Raw genomic sequence first — 13,170 nt, forward strand, 5'->3', positions numbered from 1 at the left:
CTCCTCCTCCTCCTCCCATCCACGCAGTGGCTCTGAAGTTGGCATTGAGCTTCCGCATGAAAGGCGAGCTATGGCCCTCCCTTGTCCCGACGTAAAGTAAGATTCTAGTTCTAGTTCAAATAAACGATGGGTTTCTTCAGAGTCCTGAGGGCTGGCGTCTTGCTTCCTTTTTGAGCTAACCAGAAGGGCTTAGCTAAGCCAGGCTTCCTCAACCTCGGCCCTCCAGATGTTTTGAGACTACAATTCCCATCATCCCTGACCACTGGTCCTGCTAGCAAAGGATCATGGGAGTCGTAGGCCAAAAACACCTGGAGGGCTGAGGTTGAGGAAGCCGGAGCTAACCCCTTCTGGTTAGCTCCCTAGCAGAAGGTCCCAATTCAATCCCCAGTGGCTGGGAATGTCCCCTGCCTGAATGCTGCTGCCAGTCAGAGCAAACAATATTAATTGCCCCAGCCCGGTGCTGATGCAATGCAAATAGCCGATGCCAAACCAGAGGTAAAAATCTGGAATGTGGCAGAGGTAAAAAGCTGGCAGGGCCAGACTTTGAAAACCGCCCGGCATTTCCTCCGCGGCGGAGGGTCGGGGAGACGCCGAGGAGAGGCTGCGAGCGATTAAAAAGCCAGATGGAGCCGCTCCGCGTCCAAAACTAACAGGCCGAAAAGGAAGGGGGCTAAAAAAATTGCAGTGATGCTCTGGGCAACGTCAAGAGGAAACGACTCCAAGGGTGCCCGAAGGAAGTGCTGGATCAAAGAACAACAGACCTCAGGGTACTGAGGAACAGAGAGAGCTCCCAGACCACAAGGGTTGCCAACCTGGCGCCCTCCAGACCAGAAAGCTTTCGTTCCTCCTCTCTTTCAGCTGTTCATGAGAAGACCTTGTTTCTAAGGACTGGCACTGGAGTCTACCTATTTCCTCTTCCCTCAGAGCCCATTTTCCTTTGTTGTCATAATAAATAAATAAATAAATAAAATAAAATAAAATAAATATAAAATAATAATAATAATACTCTGCTCATCTGGCTGGGTTTCCCCAGCCACTCTGGGTGGCTTCCAACAAGATATTAAAAATGCAATAAAACATCAAACATTAAAAACTCCCCTAAACAGGGCTGCCTTCAGATGTCTTCTAAAAGTCAGGTAGTTGCTTATTTCCTTGACACCTGACTGGAAGACATTCCACAGGGCGGGCGCCACCACCGAGAAGGCCCTCTGCCTGGTTCCCTAATGACTGGGCCGGCCGTTACAAGAACTTCCCACTGGTACCAGAGTTTGCCTATTTCCTCCTCCCTTCGAACCCATTTTCCTTTGGCATTGTGCCTTTTTATTTTAAAAAATTGTATAAGTCTGAAGGCAGAGAGCTTCCTTATTCCCTCCTCCTCCTCCCCTGCCCATTTTCCTTTGCTGATGTGTCTTTTTCGGTTGTATAAGCCCGAGGGCAGGTAGCTTGCTTTTTTCCTCCTCCTCCCCCAGCCCGTTTTTCTTTAATGCCGTGTCTTTTCAGGTTGTATAAGCCTGAGGGCAGGGACTGCCTTGCTCAGAGCACTCTGCAAGTCTGTTGGAGAGATTTGTTGATTTTTGGGTAGAAAGTGGAATAAAATAATAATAATAATAATAATAATAATAATAATAATAATAATACAGTGGTACCTTGGTACTCAAACAACTTGGAACCCAAACACTGCAAACCAGGAAGTAAGAGTTCCAGCTTGCAAACTTTTTTCGGAAGCCAAACGTGCTCCGTTCTGAGTGTCACGCTTCCGGTTTGAGCGTTACACTGAGGTCTGTCCATTTTTGCTATTTCTTCTGCGTTTTTGTTTTCGCAGCTCTTTTTCGTTTTGTTTTCGTGACTGTGTGGAACCCAGCCCGGCTACCGGTGGATTGGCTGCGCGGTTGCAGTACATTGTTTATTGCATTCGTTTTATGGATCGACAGTCTCGTTAGATAATAAAATTCATGTCACATTGCTGTTTCAAGGGTTGTTCTTAAAAGTCTGGAGCGGATTGATCCATTTTGCACGACTTTTTATGGGAATGCGCGCCTTGGTTTTGGAAAGCTCGGTTTTGGAACGGACTTCTGGAACGGATTAAGTTTGAGAATCAAGGTGCCACTGTAAATAAATACTCAAGCAAACCAGGAAGCAGGTCTAATAATGTGGTTCTGGGGACACCAAGCATCTTACCCCGTCCTGTGGGCTTACCTTGGTTACTGCCATGGCACAAGCACGACCCCAGATTTCAATCAACTGCTGTTGTCCGAACCTAAACTCCTCCAGCAGCTCTTTATCGATAGCCAATGCCTCTGCTCTGCTGCAAGACACAGGAAAAGTTACATATTCCAAATACTGTAATCAAGCAGGGGCTCTACGACCACGAAACACAGTGCTTGGGACCTCACACTCCGAGATCCTGTTCCCCTGGAGGCCATAGAATCATAGAGTTGGAAGAGACTACAAGGGCCATCCAGTCCAGCCCCCTGCCAAGCAGGAAACCCCATCAAAGCATTCTTGACATATGCCTGTCTAGCCTCTGCTTAAAGACCTCCAAAGAAGGAGACTCCACCACACTCCTTGGCAGCAAATTCCACTGCCAAACAGCTCTTACTGTCAGGAAGTTCTTCCTAATGTTTAGGTGGAATCTTCTTTCTTGTAGTTTGAATCCGTTGCTCCGTGTCCGCTTCTCTGGAGCAGCAGAAAACAACCTTTCTCCCTCCTCTATATGACATCCTTTTATATATTTGAACATGGCTATCATATCGCCCCTTAACCTTCTCTTCTCCAGGCTAAACATACCCAGCTCCCTAAGCCGTCCCTCATAAGGCATTGTTTCCAGGCCTTTGACCACTTTGGTTGCCCTCTTCTGGACACGTAGCAGGGCCGGGTTTAGGTTTGATGCGGCCCTCAGCTCCTGAAGGTAATGGGGCCCTTTATAGGTCCAGCTGTCCTTTGCCAACAACAAATTGCCGCTGTTTTTTGTTGTTGAATATATGCTATATGGCAATTTATGGACCTAATAGGTATCTTGGGGACACGGGTGGTGCTGTGGTCTAAACCACTGAGCCTAGGGCTTGCCGGTCAAAAGGTCAGCAGTTTGAGTCCCCACGACGGGGTGAGATCCCGTTTTTCGGTCCCAGCTCCTGCCAACCTAGCAGTTCGAAAGCACGTCAAAATGCAAGTAGATAAATAGGTACCGCTCCGGCGGAAAGGTAAACGGCGTTTCCGTGTGCTGCTCTGGTTCGCCAGAAGCGGCTCAGTCATGCTGGCCACATGACCCGGAAAAACTGTCTGCGGACAAACGCCGGCTCCCTCGGCCAGTAAAGCGAGATGAGTGCCACAACCCCGGAGTCGTCTGCGACTGGACCTAACGGTTAGGGGTCCCTTTACCTTTACCTTTAGTAGGTATCTCAAGCCATTTGCACATGTTGCCATGGAATCAGTCCATGCAGACAGGAACGGTGCTAGGGCTTTTTGCGCTCTAGACAAAAACATCTTCTGGCGCCCCCCGGGCGCATGCGTCATGACGCACGCACGCACACCACTGCTGCCCCTCCGTCCCCTCCATTGGCGGGAGGAGCGCAGGCCAAGGGCGGAGCTCGGTGCCCTCCCACCTGTGGAGGGGACGCTTTGAGCTCCTCAGCGGTGGCTGCTGCGAGCGAGCGGCAGCGGCATCAGCGCCCATAGCTGAAGGCTTCAGCTGTGGGTGCTGCCGCCGCTGGGGAGCTCTCGGCGTCCCCTCCATAGGCAGGAGGAGCACGAGCGCGTACCTTGGGAGGGCGGCGGTGGCGCGGGGTTTTTGCGGGGCAGGCTCGGCAGCGCCCCCTCCATTTTCGCGCCCTAGGCAATATCCTAGTCCGCCTAAATGGACGCACCGGCCCTGCATGCAGAATGTAGGCACCCTATATATAGAAAGGAGCAAACCAGGGATATTTTAGGGAGCAGACTAGCAGGCTAGCATGACTTACATGCTAGGAGCCAACACAACACAAAACGCTGTATGTAGGTTTTATTTTATTTGTTTCTTATCTTATATTTTGGAAATGTACATCCAGGTTTTTTTTTTCTTTAATTTTTTTTGGGGGGGCAAGAGAGCGGGGCCCTAAGCTGTAGCTTGCTTAGCATATATGTGAATCTGGCAGTGGAGCAGACAGGAATCTGAATGTTGCAGGAATCGAGAAAATGCTTCCCTTGTCGAGTTTGCTGGGCTCCGAGCTGCACATACTCTGGCACGAGATTGGGGGGGGGGGTCGGTGGGTTTTGACGCCAGTGGGATCGGGCCAGGATTTGAAGCTTCAGGGCAAATGATGCAGCATGGTAAACCTGCAGAACTCCCTGCCACAACAAGAGCGGGTAAGGACCTAAGAAACACCTGTTCTCACAGGGGCCTGAAATCCGGAAGCAGGACCCAAGCAGGCAGAGTATAACCTCTGTGGCTAGGAGCCTTCGAAAGCCCTCCACGAATTTGCCCAATCCTCTTTTTTAAAGTCCATCTAGGTTGGTGACGCTTCTTGCTTCCTGTGGGAGGGAGTTCTGCAGGTTAACTGCGTCCCAAATCTTCAGGCATTCAGCCACGAGTTCTAGTTCCGACGACTTGGAAGGCTTGGAAAAGAGGATCGGACGGATTCGTGTTTTCAACTGTTGAATTATTATTGCTAATCAAAGCAGCGAGGGGGGGATCGTTAAGCAAAAACGCCCTCACGCTCGTCGTTAAATGAGCCGAAGCAGAAGGAACAAACCCAGGCAGAAGGGAGGTTTGGTAGGAAGCTTTGCTCAGACCAATGGGTCCATCTGGCCCCATATCGTTTACTTTGACCGGCAGCAGCTCTCTGAGGTTTCAGGCTCAGGGGGCAGCCCCCTGCCCTGCTGCTAGGGACTGGACCTCAGGACCTTCTGCTTGCCAAGCAAGTGCTTCTCTGCTGAGCTACGGCCTGTCCGCTAAAGGCAATGCAAGATTCTAGTCCTCAAGAGGCCGGTTCAAATCGGAAGCTGCCTCGAGTCGGTCTATCCAGCTCAGCGCTGCTTGAACTGACTAGCAAGAGCTTCTCCAGGGTTTCAGACATGGAATCCCCCTCCCAATTGTTGGATTGTGGGTTGGAAGGGGGCCCCCCAAGGGCCATCTGGTCCACCCCCTGCAATGCACGGTTTTGCACTGTCCGAAATAAGCCCCCTTGCTTCTGGAAAGCAGCCGGTCACTCCTTCTCACAGGACACTGCAAGACCACCACCCCCTCCCCGAAAAAACAAAATAAATCAAGGCTTTTCAGCTTCCCGCAGCGTTTGGCTCTGTCGCCACGGCAACCGCTAAATAGAAGTCTTTTGCAAAGAGAAGCAGGAATCTTCCCACAATGCTACAATGCTTGGGCAGAGCTGGGGGGGGGCGGAGGGTAGCGGGGTTAAGGGGGGGCAATTCCAGGAAGCGTCTGCTCCCTCTCCCCTCCATCCTTCCCCCGTCTGCCCAGTCCATCCCTCGAAGCTCCATTTCCCATCATCTGGTACCCGAAGCAGAGGGTCTTCTATGAGCCGCCCCCCCCCCCAATATCCCATCATCTGCTTTTCAACTTTTCTGCTACCCGGTTAAAGCAGAGGGTCTTCTATGAGCCCCTGAGGCAGAAGCCCAATAGAGAAGAAATAAGGACAACTGCTTTGATTTTCCCACCCCATTTTCATAAATTTGAGTCCCGTCCCCCCCAACGGGGCGTGTTATACAGGGAAAAAATATGGCATTTTGTGTATTTATACCATGATTTTATGCCGTGAACCGCCCTGAGACGTGCGGATACTGGGCAGCATATAAATTCAATCGATAATAATGAATATTTTGTGTTTTTATATTGTGATTTTATCTTGCGAACTCATAATAATAATAATAAATAAATACTTTGTGATTTTATATTGTGATTTTATTTTGCGAACTCATAATAAAAATTTTTTAAGTACTTTGTGATTTTATATTGCGATTTTATTTTGCAAACTACTACTACTACTAATTTTATTTAAAAAGAAGAAGAAGAAGAAGAAGGAGACAGAAGATCATAAAGAAAAATATTAATTAAATTTTAAAAACCATCTTCATCGATTAACGTGATCACGCACGGTGGTTTACATACCTGAGACCCAGAATGAGATCCACTATTTAACCATTGATTCAAAACCCCAAAATGATTTTTATATAATTGACTTTTTATTTCTATTCTTTGTATATCGTATTCTTGTTTTAGTGCTATGGCCGATGGCTGACGCAAATAATGATTCATTGATTCAAACAAACGCACCCGAGACCCAACATCGGCCTTGCTACATCGGCAAGGAAAAAACGCTTTATACGAGCTGTATGTGCATTCTAACACTTCGACACGAGGTGGCGCTGCGGAGTCCCCGTTTTCACCCACCCGATTTCTCATACAAAGTTTGTGACGTGTTTACAGTAAATGAAACGCTTCTTTGACGCTTCTGAATCCAGACCTGCTGACGTCACCTTAAGGTACAAGAGTGGATGAGCGAACCCCCAAAAACGTGCAAGACGAAAAAGAGATTTAACGGGCGGCAGAAATGCACGCTCGTTCTCTCCCCCCCCCCCAACCCTGAGGAGGAGACAGATTTAATAGCATCGTTGGAAAGGAATATATATATATATATATATATATATATATATATATATATATATCTGCTCCCAACACCCACATCACACTCGAGAGCGTGTGTTTTATGGTTGCCATGGAGATCAGAGGCGAGCGAGCGGGTTGCTCTTTGCAAAACCCGCATTTGGAAAGAGGAAAAAAGGATCCTTTGGGGTGATCAGTGGCCCTGATCTTCGCTGCTCATATAAACTAATAATAATAATAATAGTTTATTATTTATACCCCGTCCATCTGGCTGGGTTTCCCCAGCTACTCTGGGCTCCCAACAGAATATTAAAAACATGATAAAACATCAGACATTAAAAAACTTCCCCAAACAAAAAGCTTCCCCTAACAAATGCATATACTGTACATTTCCGTGCATAAGACCAGGGTTTATATATATATATATATATATATATATATATATATATATATATATAAAAATTTTTAAAATCATGTTAAAAATGGGGGGATAGTGCATTTTTGGGGACTGGCGGGTGAGAGATTTTCAGCACTCCCCCCCCAAAAAAGCTCAACAACTGTGGGCAATCTCTCCCCCCCCCCATTTTCTTAATTTTAAGTCCCTTATACACGGGGGTTTGTCATACACGGAAAAATACGGTAGAAAGAGAATTGACCCAAAGAACACGGACATAAAAACCTCACGCGTATACCAAGTTATGAAAACGCACCCCCCCCCAATAATAGTGTTTTTCACTCTTTCAATATGTGTTTTTTTCTTTTGGGGTGGTTGTTTTAATTTTGGATATGCATTTTGTGGTTTGATGTTCTGGTTTCATTCTGAGACCTGCAGGTCCAGGGGCAGTATATGAATTCAATGAATAATCATAACCACCCGCCCCTCTAATTTCCTCCTCTTCCTCCTCCCCCTGGATACCATATTGTCTTATGTTGAACGTAACCGGGGGGGACAGTACAATCTGAAAAGACAGAGTGAGAGAAGCGCACGTTCTTTTGCCATTCGTGAGAGTAAAATTCTAAATGGATTTTAAAAAAAAATAAAAATAAAAAAGGAAGGAGGTCAGGTTGATGGTGAAGCAAAAAAATCCAGGCGCACCGGAAAGCAGCTTATGGGGCTGTGTGTGGGGAAAGTGCATTGGTTGTAAGGAGAGGCTGCAGGATCAGGCCCATCTGACCACGAACCCCCAAGGAGAAACAGACCACGAGAGCAGCTCCCCCCACTTGGGACCCCCAGCGACTGAGATTCAGAAGCATCGCTGCCTCCACAGCCGTGGATCGCTGTGTCACCCACAAATTTGCCTAATCCTCATCTAAGGCCATACTGTAAGCGGGTGGACATTTAGTCTGACCCCCCTGGCATAATGCAAAATGTCTCATATGGGCAGTGCTTTTTTCCCCCTTTAAAAAATATGTTTAAGGGTACTCTCGTGTTCCTACTCATATTGAAATACTGTCCCTCAATGAGGCCGAAATTGAGATCCACAAAATGTTTAGGGGTATGCGTACCCCCACGTCCCCACCCAGAAAAATACAGGTATCGAACGCACAACCTTTCCGTTACTGGCACCCTGTTCTAACCAGTGGAGCTACCCAGTCCTTAAGTCAGCCTTCCCCAAGGTGGCGCCCTCTAGTTGTCCGGACACTGAGGTCCAGCTCCGAGGGCTTTCTGGCGGTTCCCTCGCTGTGAGAAGCCGAGTTACAGGGAACCAGGCAGAGGGCCTTCTCGGTGGTGGCGCCCGCCCTGTGGAATGCCCTCCCGTCAGATGTCAAAGAGAAAAACATCTACCAGACTTTTAGAAGACACCCAGAGCCCTGTTTAGGGAAGCTTTTAATGTTTAACAGACTATTGTATTTTAATATTTTGTTGGAAGCCGCCCAGAGTGGCTGCGGAAACCCAGCCAGATGGGCAGGGTATAAAAAAACTCCAAAGTCTGGCTCGTGCCTAAGTTGAGCTCCGCGCTGGGTCATTTTTGGCCAGGTTGCCGTCATCATCTGCCCACCCCCTGGGTCCGTTGGCATTGAAGTACACCTGGCTCCGTCACAGACCCTGCCTGTCCCACCCAACCCCCGTTTGAGAAAACAAGCCCCTCCTTGCTTTGGCCCACACCTGCATCGACCCATTGCCCAGCCTGCAACTACCGAGGCCGCGTCTTAACGTCGCCTGGTGCAACGACTCTGCGGGGCTGCGGGTTTGCATTGCAGGCAGAATCGCAACAGGTGCAGCCTCCTGACAGGTGCGCAAAGAGCTTCGTCGGGGGGCAAGGGTGGCAAAAAGGGCAGGGGGCTTTTTCCTGAAAGGTGGCCAACTTACCTTAAGTACCGGAGGGGCTGGATCTCCTCTTTGCTGTGGGACGAGTTGCAAATGGGCTTCTCCATCGTCTGGGTGGAAAGAAGCTTCTCTCTCCTGCCCCCCCTCTTTGCTCCCAGCAAAGAAGAAAGAAAAACAGCGACACCCTTTCCTTGTGTGTGTCCCCCCCCCTTCTCTTTTTTTTCTTCCGCGGTTTAGAAAAGATAGCAGAAGGGGAAGACCAAGAGGCACTAAGCGTGGGCACTGTAGCAACTGATTGGCTGTTCCTTCCTGGAGGAATAAAAGAAAAATCCCCCCTCCCCGATCCCCCATTGGAAAAACAGGGGGGTGGGGGGAGAGAAGGTTGGTGGTTAACCCTTGCGGAAACAACACCCCCCCCCCCAAAGATGGCTAGCATCACAGCAGTTGCCTGCGGGTTTCACGATGGACAGATCTATCCGTAAAGAGATCCTGAAATTATTTTGCTATTAAGCAGAGTATAGAAAGCTTTCGGGTAATGAATAAAGATGGTTTCGGATCAGGGGCCTGGTTAGGTGCTGTATTTTTGCACAGTCTTGGGGGGGGGGGCGCGGATGTGGTGGGGGTGGAGAAGGGCAGACTAATGGATGGAAGAAATGCATGTGAAATTGAGACGGACTGGGAACAAGCTGGCGATGCGTGAATCCGCTGCATTCCGTTTCTCTCAGCTCCTGGTTTGTTTGTGGTCCCCCCACCCACCCCCCGCCCTAGTCTCAAGTTCAGTTGCTCACATTTGCAATTGTTTCCGGGGGAAATCTTGAAAATCCGACAGCATTTCCGTGCAAATTTCGTCCGGTATAATACAGACATTCGTATGCATTTTCGCAGAATCTATTCGTTTGTTTCTCTGCCTTCTCCCCTGATACGGCGTGTCTTTGCACGTTGCTGTCACCAATAGGAACGTGTTTGCATGCTTAACCCCGGTCTTTGTATTTTCAGGCATGTTCCTCATTCGGACAACTGTCCGGCAAAATTCAGGGGACATCTCCAAGGAGATTCACGCTCCCCTGAATTTGAAACGGAAACTGAATCCGATTTCTCCTGAAATGCAGAGCAATAGAGGACAAGGTGACTCTGCCATTTTAGATCGGCAGAGTGGGGATTCGAACCTTGGCCTCAGGTCCTCGTCCAACACCCTAATCACTGTACTGCACAGCCAGACGTTTGCCTCCTCCCTCCTCTGCCTTTTTCAGTGGGACCTCTCCAACTCATTTCTCGCTGGTGGAATCGTCCCAGAAGACAAAATAAAACGCAGAGGGAAGGAATTAGAATTCAGGGGTCAGCAAACTTATTCAGCAGGGGGCCGGTCCACTGTCCCTCAGACCTTGTGGGGGGCCGGACTATATTTTGAAGGGGGGGGGGAAATGAACGAATTCCTATGCCCCACAAATAAATTCCTATGCCCCACAAATTCCTATGCCCCTTTAAATAAAAGCACACATTCTACTCATGTAAAAACATGCTGATTCCTGGACTGTTCGCGGGCCGGATTGAGAAGGCGATTGGGCCAGAATCTATGATTCTACAGACAGACACACAGGTGGCAAGAGGCGCTCTTAACAGAACATAGCATTTTTATTCATAGCATATATATATATATGTTTGTTTCCAACGTCCAGCATATAAACATAAGGAGCTGAAGGCAGAATGTACGATGAGGGTGAGCGGCCCCCATCTGCAGAAAGGACAGCAAAGCAGCTTGGGGGTACACCAGGGGCTGAGTCCGACCCCTGCCATGTGAGCAAGCCGCTGCCAGCTGCAAATAGAGACCCCCCTCCCTCTCTCACACTGTGCCACCGAACTCCCAGATTGTAAGAAGTGGGCACAGCCACGGGCCTTGAATTCCCCAGGCGTTTTTCCCCTAGAAAATTGCAGCAGCCAGCGCATTCTCTGAACGTCCGAACGACCACTCATGCTGAAAAACTATGCATATGGTTGTCCAAAAACTGGGGCAGGAGAGAACCCAGCAGAGAACGAAGGCAGGCGTTAATTTGAAATAGGGGTGCCATAGTTCCCCACCCCCGACATATCCGGGATTCATCCGTCGGAAAACCCAGGCGTATGGCAACCCGTGTGGGAAGTGTTGACATTTAATTTCCTTAAAAACACAGCCGTACCTTGGCTTTTGAACAGCTTAGTTCTCAAACGTTTTAGCTCCCAAACGCAGCAAACCCGGAAGTCACTGTTCCAGGTTGTGGACTATTTTCGGAAGCCAAACGTCAAGCGCGGCTTCCGATTGGCAGCAGGAGCTTCCTGCTGCCAATCGGAAGCTGTGCTTTGGTTTCCGAACGTTTTGGAAGTCGAACGGACTTCCAGAATGGATTCTGTTCAACTTGCGAGGTACGACTCTAGCTCTGAAAATTCCATTTTGGGGGTTGGGGTTGGGGGGAATTCATTTTTAAAAAGTTCATCAACTTTGGCCAAAACGAGCTGGGCAACAAAATATCAACCACAGCAAAGCAGAGAAGGGGGGGAGACTCTGCTCAGGATGCGCTAGCGGCAAAAGCAAGAATAAGTTATTTTATGATGCACAGCAGCCATTTGCCAGAGGCCAAACTCCAAAGTTCTCAAAACACCTCCCGTTCTGCCCCTTTACCTAGCTCATAGCTGCCAAGTCTCCCGTTGAAAAAGTCCGGGATCAGCGGCGCGGCACCGGAAGTCGCTTCTATGCGTAGAAGCGACTTCCGGTACCACTCTGCCCGATTCCCGGTGCCCAGACATGGGCAGAGCGGCACCCAAAATCGGTTCTGCGCATGTCCAGACATGCGCAGAAGGAGCCTCCCTGGCAGGTAGGAAATCGGGGGGTTTATAGGATTTTTTTTCTATTCGGGATAACAGCGGGAAACGGATTAAAATCCGGGAGGTTCCCGCGAAAAACGGGAGACTTGGCAGCTATGACCTAGCTGCAACCCCCCCCCCCCAGCTTTTAAATTGTTGGTTTCTCTAATGCTGCGCCTGCCAAGTCCAGCAATTTAAAACCAGCTTGCAAAAAGCTTTACTCCATCTTGTAAACGAGACCTTCCGGGATACAACATCGTTTTCACAGCTATGCTTAATTTTCCGCACATGATTCCCACCTAATATATACTTCGCATGTGTGTGTGTGTGTGTGTGTGTGTGTGTGTGTGTGAATGCAAATACACAATTTTTGCATGTGGAGAAAATTCGGCAGAACGCGAATCCCGGAAAAACGGCCCCATTTCAGTTCGTGTATTGGTTCGGGAAGGGCAAATGAGGTAGGTTCAGATCTCCAAATTCATTTCTCTTCCCTGCCCGCCCCCCCCCCCACAGCTCCATACCTACATATTCTCTGCTTTCCAGACCCCCTTACCGGAGGGATCTAAGGATGGGGGGCACTGCCTGTTAAGCATTAGCTCCTGAGAGACCCCGTCCTTACATTCGCTCCTTTGAGAAGGCAGAGCCTCTGAGACGCAGGGAAATGGAGGGGGTCACTCGTGTGGGTTCAAGTCCACCTTCAGGGGCGTGGAGACGACCCCCCCCAATGCCCCACCCTCAATACGAGGTTCAAGTCCCGATCGTGTCTCTCAAACCCGGGTTTCTTCTAAGTTCTTGTCCTCCAGTAAACCGAGGATTCTTCTCCAGCGGCTGGGGGCTGGGGAGTGGTCCGCGGGGGAGCTATCCTCGTCGCTTTGGTCTTTGGCGAAGTGAACGAACACCTTGCGGCAAAAGGGAACGGGGCGGTGAGAGAAAGCCAAAGGAGGATATTACATTTTAAAATGGCGTTATTCTTTACAAAAGGGATGTGGGTGGCACTGTGGGTTAAACCACTGAGCCTAGGGATTGCCGATCAGAGGGTCGGCGGTTCGAATCCCCGCAATGGGGTGAGCTCCCATTGCTCAGTCCCTGCTCCTGCCAACCTAGCAGTTCGAAAGCACATCAAAGTGCAAGTAGATAAATAGGTACCGCTCCAGCGGGAAGGTAAACGGCGTTTCCATGCGCTGCTCTGGTTCGCCAGAAGTGGGCTAGTCATGCTGGCCACATGACCTGGAAGCTGTACGCTGGCTCCCTCGGCCAATAAAGCGAGGTGAGCGCCGCAACCCCAGAGTCGTCCGCAACTGGACCTAATGGTCAGGGGTTCCTTTATCTTTACCTTTACCTTTATTCTTCACAAAACCACTCCGTTTTGGACCGGCCAAATTCTCCAAGTGACCTTCAAGGGCCCAACCTCTAAAGTTAAGTTACCAGTCCTTATGACTGCAGGAATCGGAATGAAACTGGGTGGATTCTCAGA

At 49.3% G+C, this 13,170-nt stretch overlaps 2 protein-coding genes across 2 annotated transcripts in view; both read right to left on the reverse strand.

Moving 5' to 3' along the window:
• The window catches only part of YJEFN3 (YjeF N-terminal domain containing 3), a 28,905-nt gene extending 19,937 nt beyond the window's left edge, over positions 1–8,968 (reverse strand). The window contains exons 1-2 of the mRNA XM_035120016.2: positions 8,904–8,968; positions 2,197–2,305 (exon numbers count right to left, since the gene is read on the reverse strand). Of these exons, the coding sequence (XP_034975907.1) occupies positions 2,197–2,305; positions 8,904–8,968 (174 nt within the window). The remainder of the gene's footprint in view (positions 1–2,196; positions 2,306–8,903) is intronic.
• A 1,525-nt stretch (positions 8,969–10,493) lies between these two features.
• Positions 10,494–13,170, reverse strand: part of ABCA7 (ATP binding cassette subfamily A member 7) — a 95,616-nt gene continuing 92,939 nt past the window's right edge. Inside the window, exon 50 of the mRNA XM_060275313.1 lies at positions 10,494–12,595. Coding sequence (XP_060131296.1) covers positions 12,464–12,595 — 132 coding nt within the window. The 3' untranslated portion in view covers positions 10,494–12,463. The remainder of the gene's footprint in view (positions 12,596–13,170) is intronic.

Source organism: Zootoca vivipara, chromosome 6 (assembly GCF_963506605.1).
Source record: "Zootoca vivipara chromosome 6, rZooViv1.1, whole genome shotgun sequence".
Lineage (NCBI taxonomy): Eukaryota > Metazoa > Chordata > Lepidosauria > Squamata > Lacertidae > Zootoca > Zootoca vivipara.